This window comes from Misgurnus anguillicaudatus, chromosome 4, assembly GCF_027580225.2.
Source record: "Misgurnus anguillicaudatus chromosome 4, ASM2758022v2, whole genome shotgun sequence".
In the NCBI taxonomy this organism is placed as follows: domain Eukaryota; kingdom Metazoa; phylum Chordata; class Actinopteri; order Cypriniformes; family Cobitidae; genus Misgurnus; species Misgurnus anguillicaudatus.
The window spans coordinates 11,919,346-11,937,774 of record NC_073340.2 but is presented as its reverse complement, the minus strand read 5'-3'; the positions used below and the strand labels follow the sequence as shown (position 1 = coordinate 11,937,774).

Genomic DNA, 18,429 nt, shown 5'->3' with positions numbered 1-18,429 from the left:
AACCCCATTTTTTTCCTATATTAAATATATAAAATTATCCTTACATCTGCTAGCTTTTAGAAATGTGTTTGTGCTAGTTCATAGTGTTGACAGCTACTCATAGGCTGTGTCCCAAACGAAGGCTGCGACCTATGAGGCTGCAAGACCGATTGTATAACAGCAATGCAGCTGAAGGTCAAATGGTGCATTTACACCAGACGTGGAAGAGGCGGCAAGTGCGAGTGATTTACATGTTAAGTCAATGCAAAGATGCGAATAGGCATCATGAGGCGCAGTAAGTACGAATGGCGCGGAAGGCACGGCGCGTTACAGGCGAATTGAGTGTTGTCACGGGAAACGTGCAAGTTGAAAAATCTGAACTATGGCGGATATTCGCGCTGTGTTAACCAATCAGGAGCTTGGTCTAGTAGTGACATGATTACAGGAAGCTAGCAGAGTCGCAGGAGCCCCTCCTATGATGCAAATTTCTGTGTGAATGTCTCGAATGACTAGAATTTCACGCATGGCTTTCACGCGCAAATGAAGTGAGTAATCTCAACATGTTCAAGTGTCCAACTACGTGCGAATAGCACGTTTTTGCCGCTTCTACCACGTCTGGTGTGAACACACAGTTAGGCCGTCCCAATTCGAAGGCTGCTTACAATGCGACCTCAGAATGCGTCCTTCTTTCTCCGGGCTGCAGAGGATAGAACGAATGGCAGCCTAGGCTATTCCGAGATTCATTATGGGCCAGTAACGGCCGAATATAGCAGGTTGATATTTTAAAATAAACATTTAAAACCTTTACTAAATAAAAGTATGTTTTTAGCAGAAAAAGTTTTGTAAATGTTTTGTATTAATATTATTCTGTGTATGTTGCGTATGTTTCTAACAAGGCCCTGAACCAGAATTTTTTCCCAATTGGTTCGTTCCGAACAGAAACAGTATTTTAACGTTTCGGTTAAAACGGTTATAACGGTTTTCGGTTCAACCCTAAAATTTACGTTCATGAACCGGTTAGAACAAAAAATAAAGTTCCTGAACCGGTAAATAACGTTCCATGTCAGCTGTGGGACATACAAATAAGAAGGCTGATCATTAAGACATTAAACTTAAATTATTAGTCTACATCATTTTACTTAAGTCTCTGTCTTGTCATCAAACATTAAAAAGGCTACATTATGTAAGCGGCATAACTGTAATTCTGACATGCCTACATTTGTTGAGTGCACGTAAATACGTGCACACACATAGACGGAGGACGAATGCCAACCGGCGCTTCGGGAAGAAGATACAGCATAAACAGTCACTCCACATAAAGTGAAAATTACATTGTTTTTCAGTGCTTTATTCACCAAATCTATTTTAATGGACTACAGTAAGAGACACCGTAGCGCAACTCTCTCTCAAGTTTATACATCAAGAGTTCTGATATTTGAAGAGCGCAGTTGGACCAGACACATTCAACCGCATGTGCGTACAGAAAATTGCTGACTTTAGCATCTTTTAGCAGTTAAATTGTTTAAAATCACTTAAGTGTTAACATTTGCAAGCCTTTGAAACACGCAAATGATCAACTTTCACCCTATTTAAATTTGCTTATTAATCTGCGAATCGCATGCAAGCCGAACCGTGGGTTGTGATCTGTATGGATCACGGATCAACTGTGATCCGTTACACCACTAATTAGTAAAAAACAAACATCTGGAGATACTTAATATTAACCTCTTATGATTAAGCATTAGAGACATGGGCTTGAGTAGGTTACTTGCTGGTGGCAAGCTTCTCATTTCTCCCATGAGTCAACGACGACCGGAAGTGAACTTCGAGTATTGCACAGAAATCTTGTCAAAGAACGAAAAAAAAACACGGTATGAACCGGTTACCATTATTTTAAATAAACGTTTCTGTTCCAGAACATATATATTTTTTAAGTTTCTGGTTTCGTTTCTGTTTCTTGCAAAACATCAAAAGTTTCTGGTTTTCGTTCCGTGAACCGGTTCAAAGCCTTGGCTTCTAAGGTTGATTAGTTTGATATACTGTTGGTTAGTTTAATCTACATCAATGTGTCATATTTTCTAAAATAAAAATTATATTTTTCTTGTTCCATATTTATTCTAATAAGTCAAAAACGTCTCCGCTGTGTCCTGCTGACAGGCGCGTTAGGAGTGTACAGTAGTTTACGCAAATTATAGGACTAGACCGTCTCATTTCACTTCTCTTTGTGGACTGTGGAGGTTGTGACCTCCAAAGACTGAGTGCTTGCCTTCTGAGGTTGCGTCTTAAGAAGGTCACAGCCTTTGAATTGGGACACACCTATAGTTTAAAGTAATTCAAGTGGGGTTGAATAATGGATAGTTCACAATTTTTTTTTAATTCTGTCATCATTTGCTCACCCTTGTGTTGTTCTAAACCTGTATGAGTTTCTTTATTCTGTTGAACACAATTTGATAAATGATGGTAAGCACACAGTTGATGGAAAACATTGACTTGCATAGTATTTGTTTATTCTACTATGGAAGTCAATGGATTTCCTTATTCATTCCCATTCATTTCTTAGGATCCAAACAGGGATGAATTTAGAAGCCACCAAATACTTCCATGTTTTCCCTATTTAAAGACTGTTACATGAGTAGTTACACGAATAACTTAGATTTGGATCCTAAGGGAATGAATGGGGCTAGGCTAAATGCTAACACATTCACTACTCGCTGTACAAAGATGATGATGTTTGAGTCTGATACAAAGGTGATGTTTGACTATGTGTGCAGATGTGGTGTTCAGGTTAGATGATGGGACTATTAATGCCCATAAGCCTCTGCTCATCTGCAGCTGTGATTGGATGGCTGCGTTATTTGGAGGATCTTTCATGGAGAGCGCAAACAACGAGGTGAGCTCCAGTTAAATCTATGACAAGTTAACAGAGGATTTTTATTTTATCCTTAAGCATCAGTGCATAAAGTCAAACAGATGGCTCAAGGTCACTTTACACAGACATTGACATTCAGTTCAGTGTGCTTGAATACACTTTACAAACACACTCACTTTTCAACAAATTACATCAAGTTCTTGAAATGAAATTAATTGCTGTTGTTTCTACATGACATAAGGAAAATCCATTTCTGAATGAATGATCTATTTAAAGGAGTCATATTTTGGCTTTAAAAACAAACATTATTTGGGTGTAATAAAATGTGTTTGAAAAAAAAAATTTCACACACCGTACATTATTGTAGCTCCTTCCTGCTTTGTCTTTCTAAATGTGTCAAAGCTCATTGTTCTGAAAAGTGCATTGTGCTCTGATTGGCCAGATGACCCAGTGCATGTTGATTGGACGAATACCTCATACATGTGGTGAAAATGCAACGTCCCTTACCATAATCTGCTACCTCTAGTAATACCAATATTTTGCCATATATATCTATACATTAAATTTGGGCTGCATAACAATTAATCGTAACTAATCATTTGTAGAATAAAAGTTTTTGTTTACATCATATATGTGTGCATAATAAATATATATATATATATATATATATATATATATATATATATATATATATATATATATATATATATATATATATATATATATACATACATGCATGTGTGTTTATTTATAAGAAATATTTGCATGTGTACAGTATATACATTTTTATGTTTTTATATAATTTATATTATATATAAATATTAATAATACTTAAAATTATACATGCATGTGTGTGTCATAAATATTAATAAATAATTACTTATATATACACATCATTATTACACACAAATATATGATGTAAACAAAAACTTTTATTCTACAAACAATTAATTGCGATTTAATTATATGCACCCCTACATTAAATATAACATACTATATCCTTAAACAACAATTCGGCTAATGAGATTTAAGATGCACTTGACAAACAGGGAAGAGTTACAGGGTCTTTCTGCTGTGTTTATCGTACACAGTTAATCTTGTTTTCACTGTCTATATCTGAGTGTTTTATTGGTCTAATAGGTTCTTTCATCTTAAGATGTTTGGTTCATTAATTTCCTCACTAAAAGGTGGTAAAAGCAGACTGAGTTTCCTCCCCTAGGAGGAAAAGTGGACGTCATTCAGAGACACAGATCTGTTTATCTCTGCGGCTGATCTTTACACAAGAGACTCAAAGCATGATGGCCACTCTTTTTTCATTTGCCCATTTCATGCCCATGTAACTTTATTTTAGGAAAGATGACGTCCTACTTTCTGACTTGAGTACATATTTCTTTTCATATTTTCCATATTTCCAAGCAAGCTTCTTTTCTTTCATTGTTAGAAACCTCAGCGACACACATCTCCTGAAGTCGCCCTTAAAGAGCATTATGTAATGGGTTACGTAGCAGCGTGCACCTGTGTCTCCTGCCCAAATGTGCTTAGTAATGCTGGTCAGTGAGTGAGAGATTAACGATAGAAAGTCCCGCCTCCAGAGATCAGCTGTCCACATACTGTCAACAGACATTTACTAATGCTCTGAAAATGTGTCTTTTGTTTTTTAAAAAATGTGTTTTTTAGGGGCCTTTTACATTGGACTAAAACACAACACTTTTTATTTGTTTCATTTATATGATAACAACGTTTTGGGGGCCTGAAAATGAAATGGGGGGAAAGCAGGAGCTTCTATCAACCTAGAAAATATGAAAAGACCATTCTCTGTAAGCATGTGAAAAATATCGGTAATTAAAATTTGGCTCCCCTTGTGATGTCAGAAGGGGATAATATCACCCGTTAATCTTCACTATCCAACCAGGCATTGCCATTTAATGCAGAAATCAAATCATTTGCATTTTAAAGGACATACCCACATTTTTGCTCACACCTACAAAGTGGCAATTCTAACATGTTATACTAAATTTTCTGTGGGGTATTTTGAGCTAGAAATTCACATATGTACTCTGGACACCAAATATTTATAATATTTATATTAAAACATAAAAAACCCTCTACCGTGATACGTATCGTCATCATGATATAAAATGAATCCTATCGAAGTTTTTGGTCATATCGCCCACCCCTAATGCAACAGTATTAGCAGTGCGACAAAAGTAATAATGTTACTTTCATCCCGACAGGAACTCCTGACATTTAAACCCGATTTACTTTTATTTTGAAAAACACAGAGAACTCAAACTTCAGGATGTGTTAGAGCACTAAATATCCTGTAGATTGATCGGTATTGTAACACATGAAACCAGAAACACAACGCGTTACAAGAAAAAAAATGACCACTTTAGGAATTTACTTACCATGGTCGAAAACAGCTTTCTGGACCTACACGCGGGAAATGATAAGGAAATAACATAATATTTGTCAGCTCTGTCAAGGGTTGCGTGCTAATGATGCTGTCATAGTTTGGAATGCAATGGTAGTTCTCTGAGAAAATCATTTTGTTACTTTCATCCCGCGCTACCTTCGCCCCAGTTCTCCCCTACTTTTGAAAAAGGGTTTTGAGGTGCAAGTGATTGTTCGAAAAAAGATACCGTTATCGTCTCTGGGTAAACTACAGAAACTAGAATTTTTATAAACGGCGACATCATGCACATGTCTATTACGTGTTGTTGTCTATTAAACCTGTTTGAGTCGCGACTCACTCGGATCTTTAACCCGGATCTTTAAATTAACTCATGAGTCGCGAGTCTCTAGTGTCATTTACCCGGATCAGTTGAGTCCTACTACAATTCAATGTAAACCCATAAACAGCGCCACCACACACACAAACCTCTTTCAACATTATTGATGAGACTTCGCTCACACTACAGATCCACTCGTAACCGGCTGATCTGCGCGAGAACTGACCCAAGATTCTCACTCAGAGCCGGAAACATTGCAAACTCGAGAGACCTGCGGATCCACGCAAGCCGCGAACTGACCCGAGATTCTCACTCAGAGCCGGAAACATTGCAAACTCGAGAGACCTGCGGATCCGCGCGAGCCGCGAACTGACCCGAGATTCTCACTCAGAGCCGGAAACATTGCAAACTCGAGAGATCTGCTCTGACTCGAGAATCTTTCAACTCGTAACCGGCTGATCCGTAACCGGCTGATCAGCGCGAACTGTTTCTCCGCCTCTGGGGGCTGCATAAGCAGGACACAGTTTTTTCTATATTATTATGCTATTATTAGGCCTATTTTTTTTAAATGGTCGACCATACACACATTAAACCTAAAACCTATAAGCATGTTATCTCAGAAGTGAAAGGCTTTTGTTGTGGATTTGCTTTTGAGGAGACTTCAGTCGCTCTATAGATCCACTAACCGGCTCCGGCTGATCCACGCGAATCTGCCGGTTAGTGTGAATCTGTAGAGCGAGTCCCATGGTCTGCGAATCTGCAATGTTTCCAGCTCTGAGAATCTCGAGTCGCGTGGATCAGCCGGTTACAAGTGCGTCTGTACTGAGTTTCCTTGGCGATTTAGCAATACTGAGTCAAGTGATTCAAGTGACTCACACAAACCCGGATCACTTTAGTGAGTGACTCACAATAACCCAGATCCTTAAAAGGAGTCGAGTTTGCCAGGCCTATTGTCTATGCACAAGAACACAAAAAAAACTTTATTTTATTATTACATCGTCTTGTAACAATTAGAGCCCGACCGATATGTTTTTTTTTTGGGGGGGGGTGCAGATATTAGGGAGTTAAAAAAGGCAGATAACACTACATATAGGCCGATATTCTTCATGTGTATATTATAGTACAGTACACATACAGTGGCAAGAAAAAGTATGTGAACCCCTAGGAATAAACTGGTTCCCTTTCAGTCGGTCACTACGACGTCACGTCGTGACCGACGAATTGGGAACTCGCTTAGAGAGACCAATCTGCTTCGAGTACTACTAAAACGCCAATGAACTTGGCATTGAGATATTTGCATAATGCTGGCGCCGCCCCGCCAGGTGCCTATATAGCAGCCGGTGCAAATATGGAAATTAGCTTTTTCGCTTTGAAAGCCGGCAGTATCTGCTACTGAGAAGCTACTCTACTCTGTTGGGATCGATTGCTGAAGTTGGTTGGACTAGCAGTACCACAGCGGACGCTTCGCAGTATTCCATGACTCTGCATCTTTTTTGTTTTGAGTTTAGTGTGTGCGTTGCCTTTCCCTGTGCGCATCATCAACTGAGCATCTGAGTGAATTTCCCTAAAAGAGTGATACGGAGAGCTTTGTGCCTTGTTAAAGGCAGCCACTCTCTTGTATATCCGGAGATCAGCATCCTTTTCAAGATGGCTTTTCATCCGTGCGATCTTGGGTGCGGAAAGTATATGGTCCGAAGGACGGTCACGAGCGTTGTCTCTCGTGCTTGGGCATCGAGCACGCGGAGGCAGCGTTTGCTGAGGGTAAGTGTTCTCACTGCGAGAACATGTCCCTTGTGGATTTGCGGAGACGGTTGTCTTTCCTCCGAGAAAAACGCAACCCACGTCCTGCGAGTGCTGAGCATCGCCACGGTGCGGCTGTAAAGCTCTCTAAGGATGACCTCCGCATCACTGTGCTGAACCGATCGGGGGATTCGTCCTCCAGCTCTCAGCCTCCTCGTCCACAGCCGGTAGAAGTGCCAATGGAGACTTCAGCGTCGTGTTCTACGATGTCTGTAAAATCTGTTGTGCCTCCCTCCGGGTCCACGGAAACCGCAGCATCCGAGGGTGGGCCCCCTCCCTCTGAAGTGGATCCCGACGCCCTTCCTCCCTCTGGTCGGGTTGTGACGCCGAAGTTTGACCCGGAGACGGTGGCCGTGCTCGCTCGAGCGGCGGAGACAGTAGTGTTAGAGTGGGTTAACCCCCCTCAGCCCGAACCATCCCCCCTGGATGATTGGTTCTTTGGAGCCGCCCGGGTTTCACAACCCTCTCCGCCAGTGCCATTCTTCCCCAAGGTGCATGAGGAGCTGACTAGAACCTGGAAGTCACCGTTTTCAACCAGATTGCGGCCGTTTCAGCCCTCCCCCCTCACCTCCCTCACCAGCGGAGCCGCTAAGCGTTATACGGGGATCCCTCCCGTGAAGCGGGGGGTCGCGATGCAGCTGTGTCCGGCCACCGCTCCCTCCTGGAAGGCACCCACAAAACTGGCCGGCACCCACAAAACCACAAAGAGTGCATTCCTATTCCTTCTCCAGGTCTCCAGAGGATCGAGAGAGACGTGAGCGAGCATTCACATGCTCATCCTCCCTCTCCTCTATCGCCAGCGGGTGTCCTGAGGAGTCTGAGCTCTCCGCTGAGGAGACCGGACCACCAGCACCCTCATTGGAGTCTGCGCTCTCCGCTGAGGAGACCAGACGACCGTCACCCTCAGCGGGCTCAGGTCAGTGTCACACACACACATACTGTAGATGTTTATGCTGTCACAGCAGACGCACCGGCAGTCCCACCTGTCTCGCTTCGCTGCCCCACCGCGGGTACACCGGTAGTGCCGTTAATTTCTTTCGTGCGGTCTCTGGGGGCTATTTCTGCTCATCACTCACTTATCAACGGCAGATCAGTTATCCAGCATGATTTATTAGATTTCTAAGAGGCACTCGTAGGCTAAACCCCTCGCGCCCTCCTTCTATTCCTCCCTGGGACCTGTCCATGGTGCTGAAAGCCCTACAGGGACCCCTGTTCGAGCCTTTGCAGTCTGCGAGTTTGAAGTTTTTGTCAATGAAAACTCTGACCCTGCTAGCATTGGCCTCCGTGAAGAGAGTAGGGGATTTACATGCATTCTCTGTTGACAATTCGTGCCTTCAGTTTGGTCCTGCTGTCTCGAGCGTAACACTGAGACCCAGACCAGGCTACGTGCCCAAAGTTCCCACCACTCCCTTCAGAGATCAGGTGGTGAGCTTGCAAGCGCTGCCCCCGGAGGAGGCAGACCCAACCATGGCTTTGTTGTGCCCCGTACACGCACTGCGACTCTACGTGGATCGCACGCAAAGCCTCAGGATCTCAAACCAGCTCTTTGTTTGTTATGGTGGTCAGCAGAAAGGGAAAGCTGTCACTAAGCAGAGGATGTCTCATTGGATAGTTGATACTATCGCCCTGGCTTATAATCTGCAGGGTATTCCCTGCCCCTTTAATTTGAGAGCACACTCCACATGGAGTGTTGCCTCATCTTGGGCTCTTGCTCGTGGTTCCTCGCTAACAGACATCTGTAGAGCTGCTGGTTGGGCGACACCTTATACGTTCATTAGATTTTACAGTGTTTGTATCGAGCCTGTATCCTCTCGTGTTCTTTCCTCACCAGGGAGGGCACCGAGAGCAGACTCGCAAGTCGGCTTGCAGCCTCTGAACTGATGCTCCATAGCAGTGTCAGTATGGAAGGCCTTCAGAACAAAAATGCGTAATGGTTTGAATTGTTCTTCCTCCGCTGCCTTGGCAGCCTATGTTGCGGAGCATTGGCTGTCAGCCTTTCACTAGCTGTATCCTCGCGAAACTACGTGTTTGGCTCGGGCTCCACATTGTGTCCCACCGGGTTCCTTTGTGAGTATTTTTCCGTGGGGTTAATCCTACCAGCCCACGTTTCCCTTAGCAGAGCACTGCTTTGCTTACACAGCCACGGCTGTCCTTTATTACTATATTTTCGCCCACCATTATCCCTTAAGAGGGGCGGTGGCTTCCGCAGCATTCCTATCCTGCTCAGGTAGGGCGCTTCCCAGTCACTGGCACTTCTGTGGGGTTAAAGAAACATCTAGTGCCCGGCCTTCTGCCTTATCCTATTCTCCATTCCTTAAGTGGATTTGGAGGGCTTTTTGCAGACACTGGAATAGGTCAGCCCCTAGTGGAATTTTGGTAGGGATTCCCAATTCGTCGGTCACGATGTGACGTCGTAGTGACCGACTGAAAGGGAACGTCTCGGTAAGGATGTAACCCTCGTTCCCTGAAGGAGGGAACGGAGACGTCACGTCCCGTCGCCACAGGTGCTGCTCCCTGCTGTCGGCCGGTCACATTCTCCCGGCTTTCTCAGCCAAAAGAAGCTAATTTCCATATTTGCACCTGCTGCTTATATAGGCACCTGGCGGGGCCGCGCCAGCATTATGCAAATATCTCAATGCCAAGTTCATTGGCGTTTTAGTAGTACTCGAGGCAGATTGGTCTCTCTAAGCGAGTTCCCAATTCGTTGGTCACGACGTGACGTCTCTGTTCCCTCCTTCAGACGTTTTCTACTGTGATTTGCCATAAAATGTGATTTGATCCTCATCTAGGTCACAACAATAGACAAACACAATGTGCATAAGGTGACAACACACAAATAATTCTAGTTTCTTGTGTCTTTTTTTGGGAACCCCCATTGAACATTCATAGTGCTGGAGGAAAATGTAAGTGAACCCTTGGATTTAACAGCTTGTTGAGCCTCATTTGGCAGCAAATACTTCAAGCAAGCGCTTTCAGTAGTTCTGAATCAGACCTGCGCATCGTTCAGAAGCAATTTTTGCTCATTCCCCTTTACAAAACCGCTTTAACTCAGACACATTTGTAGGATGTCTGGTGTGAACCTCTCTCTTGAGGTCATTCCACAGGTTAAGGGCTGGGCTTTGACTAGGCCACTCCAAATGGTGCATTTTGTTTTTCTTAAGCCAGTCTGTAGTGGATTTACTACAATGCTTAAGGTCATTGTCCTGTTGCGTCAACTAAATTTTACTGAGCTTCTACTGGTGAACAACAGCCACCCTGACATTATCCTGTAGGATTTTTTTAACGTAATAATGCAATTTACCCTCGATGATGGCAAGTGGTCCATGCTATGAGGCAGCAAAGCAAGCCCAAATCATGATGTTCCCTTCACCATACTTCACTGTTGGGATGATGTTTTGATGTTGGTAAGCTGTGCCCATTTTGTGCCATAACATTTTTCCCAAAAAAATTCAACTTTTGTTTCATCAATCTATAAAATATTTTCCCAGTAGCACTGGGGTTTGCCAAGGTGCTCTTTTGCAAACTTCAGGCTCACAGCATCTTTTTCGGGAGAGCAGCGGCTTCCTCCGTGGTGCACTGTCATAGACACCATGCCTGTCCAAAGACTTGTGTATGGTAGACTCAGGAACAGAGCTGTGTGCCCATTCCAATGATGTCTTAAAGCCTTTAGCTGTTACTCGTGGGTTCTTCTTTACTTCATTGAGTATTCTGCATGGTGTCTTAGGAGTCATCTTGACTGTGCGCCCACTTCTAGAAAGGGTAGCTACAGTATTTAACTGTCTCCATTTATAGACAATTTGTCTAAGTGTAGACTGATGGATGTCTAAACATTTTGAGATTGTTTTGTATCCCTTTTCAGCCTTATGGAGTGCAACATCTCTTGATCAGATATCTTTATAAGAGCATGGTTCAGAAGAGCTGATGCTTCTTAAGGACAGCAATCTTAAAATGTGTGAGTGTCTTAATTAGGGTTGGGCGATGTCGACCAATTTGGCATCGTACGATGTTTAATGTGAAACATCGCGATGGATGATGGCATCGTCGTCGGTGGGCAGGGCGTAAATAATTAATTTATAACGAATTAATTAATTGTATCGTTTCCACTACCTGACCCGCATGATCTTTGTTTTAACCAAACCCATAACCATAAATAAAGATAAGTTACACACAAATTAAAACCTGTCAATCACTTTTCCGCGGGACTCTGGCATGAAGTAGGCAGCACAGTGATCTGCGTCGTTATAATGGCGTCGCCGTCGACAAACTTGGTCGTTAAAAAAGGTACAAATTCACCTATCTGGCAGTACTTTGGCTTTAGACCTAATGAAAGAGGACAGCCACGAGACACGTCTGAAGTGGTGTGCAGGATTTGCGGTCAAGTTATCCGCGCAAAAGATGCGCAGACGACAAATTTACATGACCATTTGCGTGTGCACCATCCCGCAGAATACAGTTCATTGCCAGTGTCATCATCACGCACAACTGAACTTCGCAGGAACCAACCAACCCTATCTGAGGCTTTCGCTAAAGTTACTAAGTACAAGCGTGACAGCGAAAGATGGAAGCAGTGTACTGATGCTGTGACCCGCTACCTAGCAAAAGAAATGGTTTCTTTTAATACGGTAGAGAAGAGCGCGTTTAAGGCCATGCTGCAAATATTTGACAAGCAGTATGAGCTGCCAGGTCGGAGATTCTTCTCGAAGACCGCAGTCCCAAAGTTGTACAACGACATCAGAGCAAATATTTTAGCAGAGCTGGATGATGTGGAATATTTGGCACTGACAACTGACATGTGGTCCAGCTGCAACATGATGCCTTACATGTCAGTGACCGCACATTATGTCAGCAAAGAGTGGACACTAAAATCGAAATGCCTACAAACAAGCTTCATGCCAGAAAGCCATACAGCCGACAACCTGGAAGAGGCATTGCAGGAAAGTGTACACGAATGGAAAATAGAAGAAAATAAAATTTCCTGCATAACTACTGATAATGGGGCAAACGTTGTTGCTGCCATCAGACAGTTAAAATGGCCTTGGTTAAGTTGCTTTGGCCACAATCTGAACATTGCTATAAACAACTCACTCAAGAAGCAGCAAGCCAGCACTGATCGGGCTTTCGGGGTTTGCCGGGCAGTCAACACTGCTTTTTCCCACAGCTGGTGGAGGAGACGAGAGCTAAGCAAAGCACAAGAGGAGCTAAAACTCCCTCATCACTCCTTGATCACGGTAATCTTTAAAAATCTTTAATAAGTTTTCAATTAAACCATAAATGTGCATACAAAAATGCAAGCATGCGATCAGACAGACGCACAATCCACGTATCATTCGTTCAATTAATGTATAATTAATAATTATCATAATTTCGTTACAAAACTAAAACAAAAAACAACGATTTGACATTGGTATTTTCGATTCTATGCATAAATTATTATCATATCAATATATTAGGACTACCAATATCAAACTCATTCCGTAACCATTATTCTTATTACCATTTTTAATTTGTGCATAGAAATGAAATTATGAATATCAAGTCGTTGTTTGTTTTTCGTTTGGGTTTCGTAAACAAGTTTCTTAATTGAAAATTAAGAAAACGAATGATGCACGGATTTTACATAGCCTATAACTTATATTTTAAGCTGATTTGATGTTGTGTGCTCACCACATTGAAGGCGATGTACCTTTTTTGTCAGCCTGGTTAGCAAAACGATCTTAAAAGCTGGACGAATAGCATATATATTTTTTTCGGACAGGACTGTGCAACACGATGGGGCTCCAAACAGCGAATGGTGGAGAGAATTCTGGAGCAGGTTCAAGCCATCAAACGAGTGTTTGCTCAGGATAAAAGCCGCCGCCCGCTCCCGCAACTTACATGGCAGGACATAAGTGTTCTGGAATAGTTAATAGTGGATTGAAGCCAGTGGCAGAGTTTACAGATATTCTTTCTGGAGAAAACTATGTCACGGTTTCCTCACTTTTGCCGATGTTGGCACACCTGGAAAGTGTGCTGGAGAGCTCGGAGCAAGATGCGAAACTTACAGCCGACCTGAAGCGTGTCATCTTGGAGCAGATGGAAGGCAAATATAGCAATGATGCCACCCTGAGTATGATGCGCAAAGCTGCCTTGCTTGACCCCAGATACAGAGGGGATCACATGAAACCACCTGAGCTAAGTGCCACAAAAACTGAACTGGTTGCAGAAATGGCGGCAGCAGCAGCAACACGCGCAAGCCCATCATCCGGCCCCGCACGAGAAAGAGAAGAGGCAGAGGAATCAGGTGCTGGCACCGCGCCTAAGAAGAAAAAGGGACTGGGCAGCCTTCTTGGTAAAAGAGCAGCTACAGCAGTGCTCACCGCTGATCAAAAGAGTGAAGCTGAGATGTCACTGTATCTACAGGAAATGGTTATTGACGGAGAAGAAGACCCACTAACTTGGTGGAAAGCTAACCAAGGACGGTGTCCTCTTATGGCCAACATCGCGCGTAAATATTTGTGCATATGTGCTACCAGTGCTCCATCTGAACGTGTGTTCAGCACAGCGGGTAATGTTGTTACTCCACTTCGCAGCTTATTAAAGCCAGAAAAGGTGAACATGTTAGTATTTCTGGCCAGAAACCTTGATATTTAAAGTTGTTGTTTTTTTTGTCCCAACCTCTGTTCGTCATGGTAAAACCATGAAAAAGCAGATTTTTTTTCGTTTGGCGTTTACTGTATAAAGTGTGTACTCTTTTGAATATAAGTTGACTGTGAACAACTTACTTGTTATTTCCTCATAAGTATACAAAAATAAAGATGTGGAAATTGAAAGCATGCATTAAGTGTGTGTTTTCGCGAGCGGGATGCTGCGAGAGGCTGCAGTGTTTTTATTTTGGGGGGGTGGGCGGGGTATCGCGATGCCGACTCTGCATCGTCATGTCTATCGGCCATCGGCGATGGACGATGCCATCGTCTATCGGCCCAACCCTAGTCTTAATATCAATCAAAGTTGCACTAAACCACACATTTAAACTCATTTTATTAATTGGACTCCAGTTTGCCAGCTTCTAACAAAAAAGCTTTAAATAAAGTAATTAGTCCAAGGGCTCACTTACATTTTCCTCCAGCACTGTGAATGTTTAATGGGTGTTTCCAAAAAAGACACAAGAACCTGGAATTATTTATATCTTGTGAGCTTATGCACATCATGTTTGTTTATTGTCGTGACCTAGATGAGGATCAGATAACATTTTATGGCAAATCACTGTAGAAAACCAGTTCATTCCTAGAGGTTCACATACTTTTTCTTGCCACTGTATACTACAGTATATTATACAAGAGTAATGTATTCTTTGTACAGTACATCTTCCTACGCGCATGGGAAGTGTGTCCAAACGTTTAAATGATACCAAAGAACTTATATTGACAAGAAATGAAAGTCAAAAGAACGTTCCATTGCAACAGCAGCAGCCCTACGAATCCGCCATTTTGTAATGAGAGCGACTCGGGAGTCAACTAGAAGTGATGGCAATATCAGCTACTTTGTACATTAAAAGATCAAATTCAAACTGAATGATGATAACACAGAATAACATACAATCAGACCAGTGATCATTAATCCTTTTTACAGCTTATTTTCAGATATTTAGACAGGTCTTCCACTTTTATATAGGCTACTGTAACTTTACATACATACATACCGACATAAACTCATCCACACATAATATTTTGGCTCCATATACATACACATATACACACATACACATCAGAATTGCTCAAAATGGATTAAGAAAAAAAACTGTCCAAAAAGTGGCAATTATACATAACAGACAGAGCAATGCATCATGTTCTATAAGATTATCATGTTTGTAGCGGGATCCAGGGGATTAATATGTACAAAATATATTTCATACCAAGTGGAGTTGGTAACTAATAATAATAGTAAATGTGTTAGGTAGCATAACATAGAATTACATAATAAAGCAAGAAAAAACTACCTCAAATGTGTATCTATTTAATGATTGGATTCCACAACTGACAACAACAACACATACATACAAGACAATACAGCGTTTCGTGTAGGTGTAGCAAGTGAACAAAATTTTAATTTAAGAAACGTACGATTGCGCTTCTGATCTGGCTGTGAAATTTACAGAGAATGAATTGGCTGTAAGAATTTTCATTCCAAAATGGCGGCCGCGCTACTGAAGCGCCACCTAGTGACTGTTGCCAAAAACGAATCAGAGTTTCCCCTCTTGTTCTTCTATACTCTTTGCTGATACTATATGTAGAATACAGTATGCATAAGCCATACATAAGTCACAACATACTGATCTAATGTGTAATGAACTGCACAGCGTTTTTATATCAGTCCTGACTTATAATGCAAACTCACAGTGTCTGTCTGGACGTTAGACTTTCAAAAAACCAAAGTGTCTGCTCTCGACCTCTTTCATTTTGTGAGTTTGTGAAAGTTGCACGAGTTTATTTTATCATTTGCTTTCCAAACTGTAGTTAAAGCCACAACATGTACGATAAATATCCTCAAAAAAAAAAACTAGCACAGTAATATATTTCATGCACTTGTGTAATAATGTTATCCTGAATGTTCCCAAGAATATGTCAATCCAAAGAAATTCCCTTTTTTTAAATAATGGCGTTAGGGTTAGGGCATGCTATCATTGGTAGTGGACAAATGCAGAAGTGGCTGTACACCATAGTATGCAGCTAATGACATAAAATAATGTCACAAAGAAAAATCAATAACTCCCAATGATTCACACTCCTTCATTACCTCATTAAGTTTCGCCTTTGTTATTGTTTTGCAAATGCGGCATCTATGGGTGAAATACTACATATTGGGCCTTTAAGCCAATGTCTTTTTAATCTGATAGATGCCTCTGCACATAAAAAATAAGAAACGTCGCACATCCCCTTTAAAAAACATCACAGTTTTCTCACATATATTTAATCTCTTCTGTTCTGTGTGCGTGTGTGTGTGTTGTTGCCAGGTCTCATTCCCCAACACCAGCAGGGTGTGTATGCAGGCTGTGTTGGAGTATCTCTACACCAATCAGCTGTCACCCATGTCAGACCTGGACCCAATGGAGCTAATCGCCCTGGCCAACAGACTGTGCCTTCCTTGCCTCATCGCCCTGACAGGTGAGGGGCACGCAAGCAAACGACACGGGGCAGAGTCGCGTGGCTGCTCCATTCAAAGAGCCTTTTGCCCTTCACTTCTGTGTTGCCTAGCAACCAGTGATGTCAAGTCTACAAATAAAAGCGACCGTCTCCGCAGAGCTCTCTGTGGCACGCGCTCCAATCTGTCCGAGGAACGTCATCAAATGACGTGCTGGTGACAGGCTGAAATTCATCTGCGACCTCACAGTTTGCATAGTCTCTGCCATGCTGGATATAACAACACATTCCTATTGTGTGTGTGTGTGTGTGTGCGTATTTGCAGTGTTTAATGAAATGTTATTAGGTTGTCAATCAATTAATCATTATAATCAAATTAATTTAACAAATTGGTGATTAATGAATTGATCAAAATTAATTGATATCAATATTTGCTCAGATGAAGATAATTCACAACAGATCCTGATATTTGTATTTGACTCAATACTACACATTGCATTGATAAAATAACGTGCAAAAAATGCAAAATATTTTATTAAACAGAGAATTATTGTGGAAAAATCTGAGTTAAATATCCATGGATGTTTCTCTCCTCAGAGCAATACGCCGTGAGCGACTTTATCAAAGCATCTAAAGAAGGACAAGATATTGATGGAGAGGTACTCACGTATCTGGAGCTCGCTCAGGTAAACTTAGCCTTCTTTTAAATTATATTTAAAAAAAAATACAATGCAAATAAAAATATTTACATGTATGCATTTGGCATTTTGACATTGTTGCATTCAGCTTAATGGGACTTGATTTACATTAATTTACTCTGCTCTTGTTTCGTGGCCTGATGATACATCAGTTAAATGATTAGTCCATTTTCTTAAACAAAAAAATCCAGATAATTTAATCATCACCATGTTGTCCAAAATGTTGATGTCTCTCTTTGTTCAGTCGAGAAGAAATTATGTTTTTTGTGGAAAACATTCCAGGATTTTTCTTATTTTAATGGACTGTAATGGACCCCAACAAGTAACAGTTTTAATGCAGTTTAAAAGGACTAAAAGGACGATCCCAAATGAGGCATAAGGGTCTTATCTAGTGAAACGATTGTCATTTTTGGCAAAAATATGCACTTTTAAAACCACAACTTCTCATCTTCCTCCGGTCCTGTGACGCGCCAGGGCGACCTCACGCAGTACGTCAAGAGGTCACGGATGACGATGCGAAGCTACGCCCCAGTGTTTACAAGTGTGGAGAAAGAGGACCGTTCCGACGTTGTTGTATGCTAAATGTTACTAATTAATGTCTTTGTGTCAGTTTATTGTTTAAAATGGTCCGCAAATGTGCATTTCATATATGTAACACGTGACCTTTCCACAGCATTACGCAATTACGTGAAGTCGCACAGGACCGGAGATAGATGAGAAGTTGTGGTTTAAAAGTGCATATTTTTTATTTTCTTGTCAAAAATGACAATCGTTTTGCTAGATAAGACCCTTATGCCCCTTTTGGGATTGTTAAAGTCCTTTGAAACTGCTATTTTAAACTGCATTAAAACTGTTACGTGTTGGGTTTCATTAAAGTCCATTAAAATGAGAAAAATCCTGGAATGTTTCCCTCAAAAAACATAATTTCTTCTCGACTAAACATAGAAAGACATCGACATTTTGGATGACATGGGGGTGAGTAAATTATCTGCATATTTTTTTAAGAAAATAGACTAATCCTTTAATTTCTTGTTGTCTGTTCTGAGAACAGTTTCATAACGCTAATCAGCTGGCAGCATGGTGCTTGCATCACATCTGCACCCATTACAACCGGATCTGTGCCAATTACCGCAAGGAGATCAAGTCCAAGTCATCCGGTAAACACATCAGTCCAAATGTTGAAATGAACGATCTGCATGAATCTGAAAGTCTGAGTGTGCCTTTGATCTCTGTGC

General features: G+C 41.8%; 2 protein-coding genes across 3 annotated transcripts in view; both read left to right on the top strand.

Annotated features, from left to right (window-relative positions):
* rhobtb1 (Rho related BTB domain containing 1) overlaps window positions 1-18,429 on the top strand; it is a 33,602-nt gene that overhangs the window by 14,440 nt on the left and 733 nt on the right. For both annotated transcript variants that reach the window (XM_055176484.2, XM_055176485.2), the window contains exons 6-9: window positions 2,751-2,869; window positions 16,370-16,520; window positions 17,094-17,182; window positions 18,246-18,351. In XM_055176484.2, coding sequence (XP_055032459.1) covers window positions 2,751-2,869; window positions 16,370-16,520; window positions 17,094-17,182; window positions 18,246-18,351 — 465 coding nt within the window. The remainder of the gene's footprint in view (window positions 1-2,750; window positions 2,870-16,369; window positions 16,521-17,093; window positions 17,183-18,245; window positions 18,352-18,429) is intronic.
* On the top strand, window positions 11,567-14,028 carry LOC141363634 (E3 SUMO-protein ligase ZBED1-like). Its single transcript, XM_073866487.1, has 2 exons — window positions 11,567-12,608; window positions 13,136-14,028. Exons 1-2 carry the CDS (start codon window positions 11,625-11,627, stop codon window positions 13,280-13,282), a joined length of 1,131 nt encoding a protein of 376 aa, XP_073722588.1. The 5' UTR covers window positions 11,567-11,624; the 3' UTR covers window positions 13,283-14,028.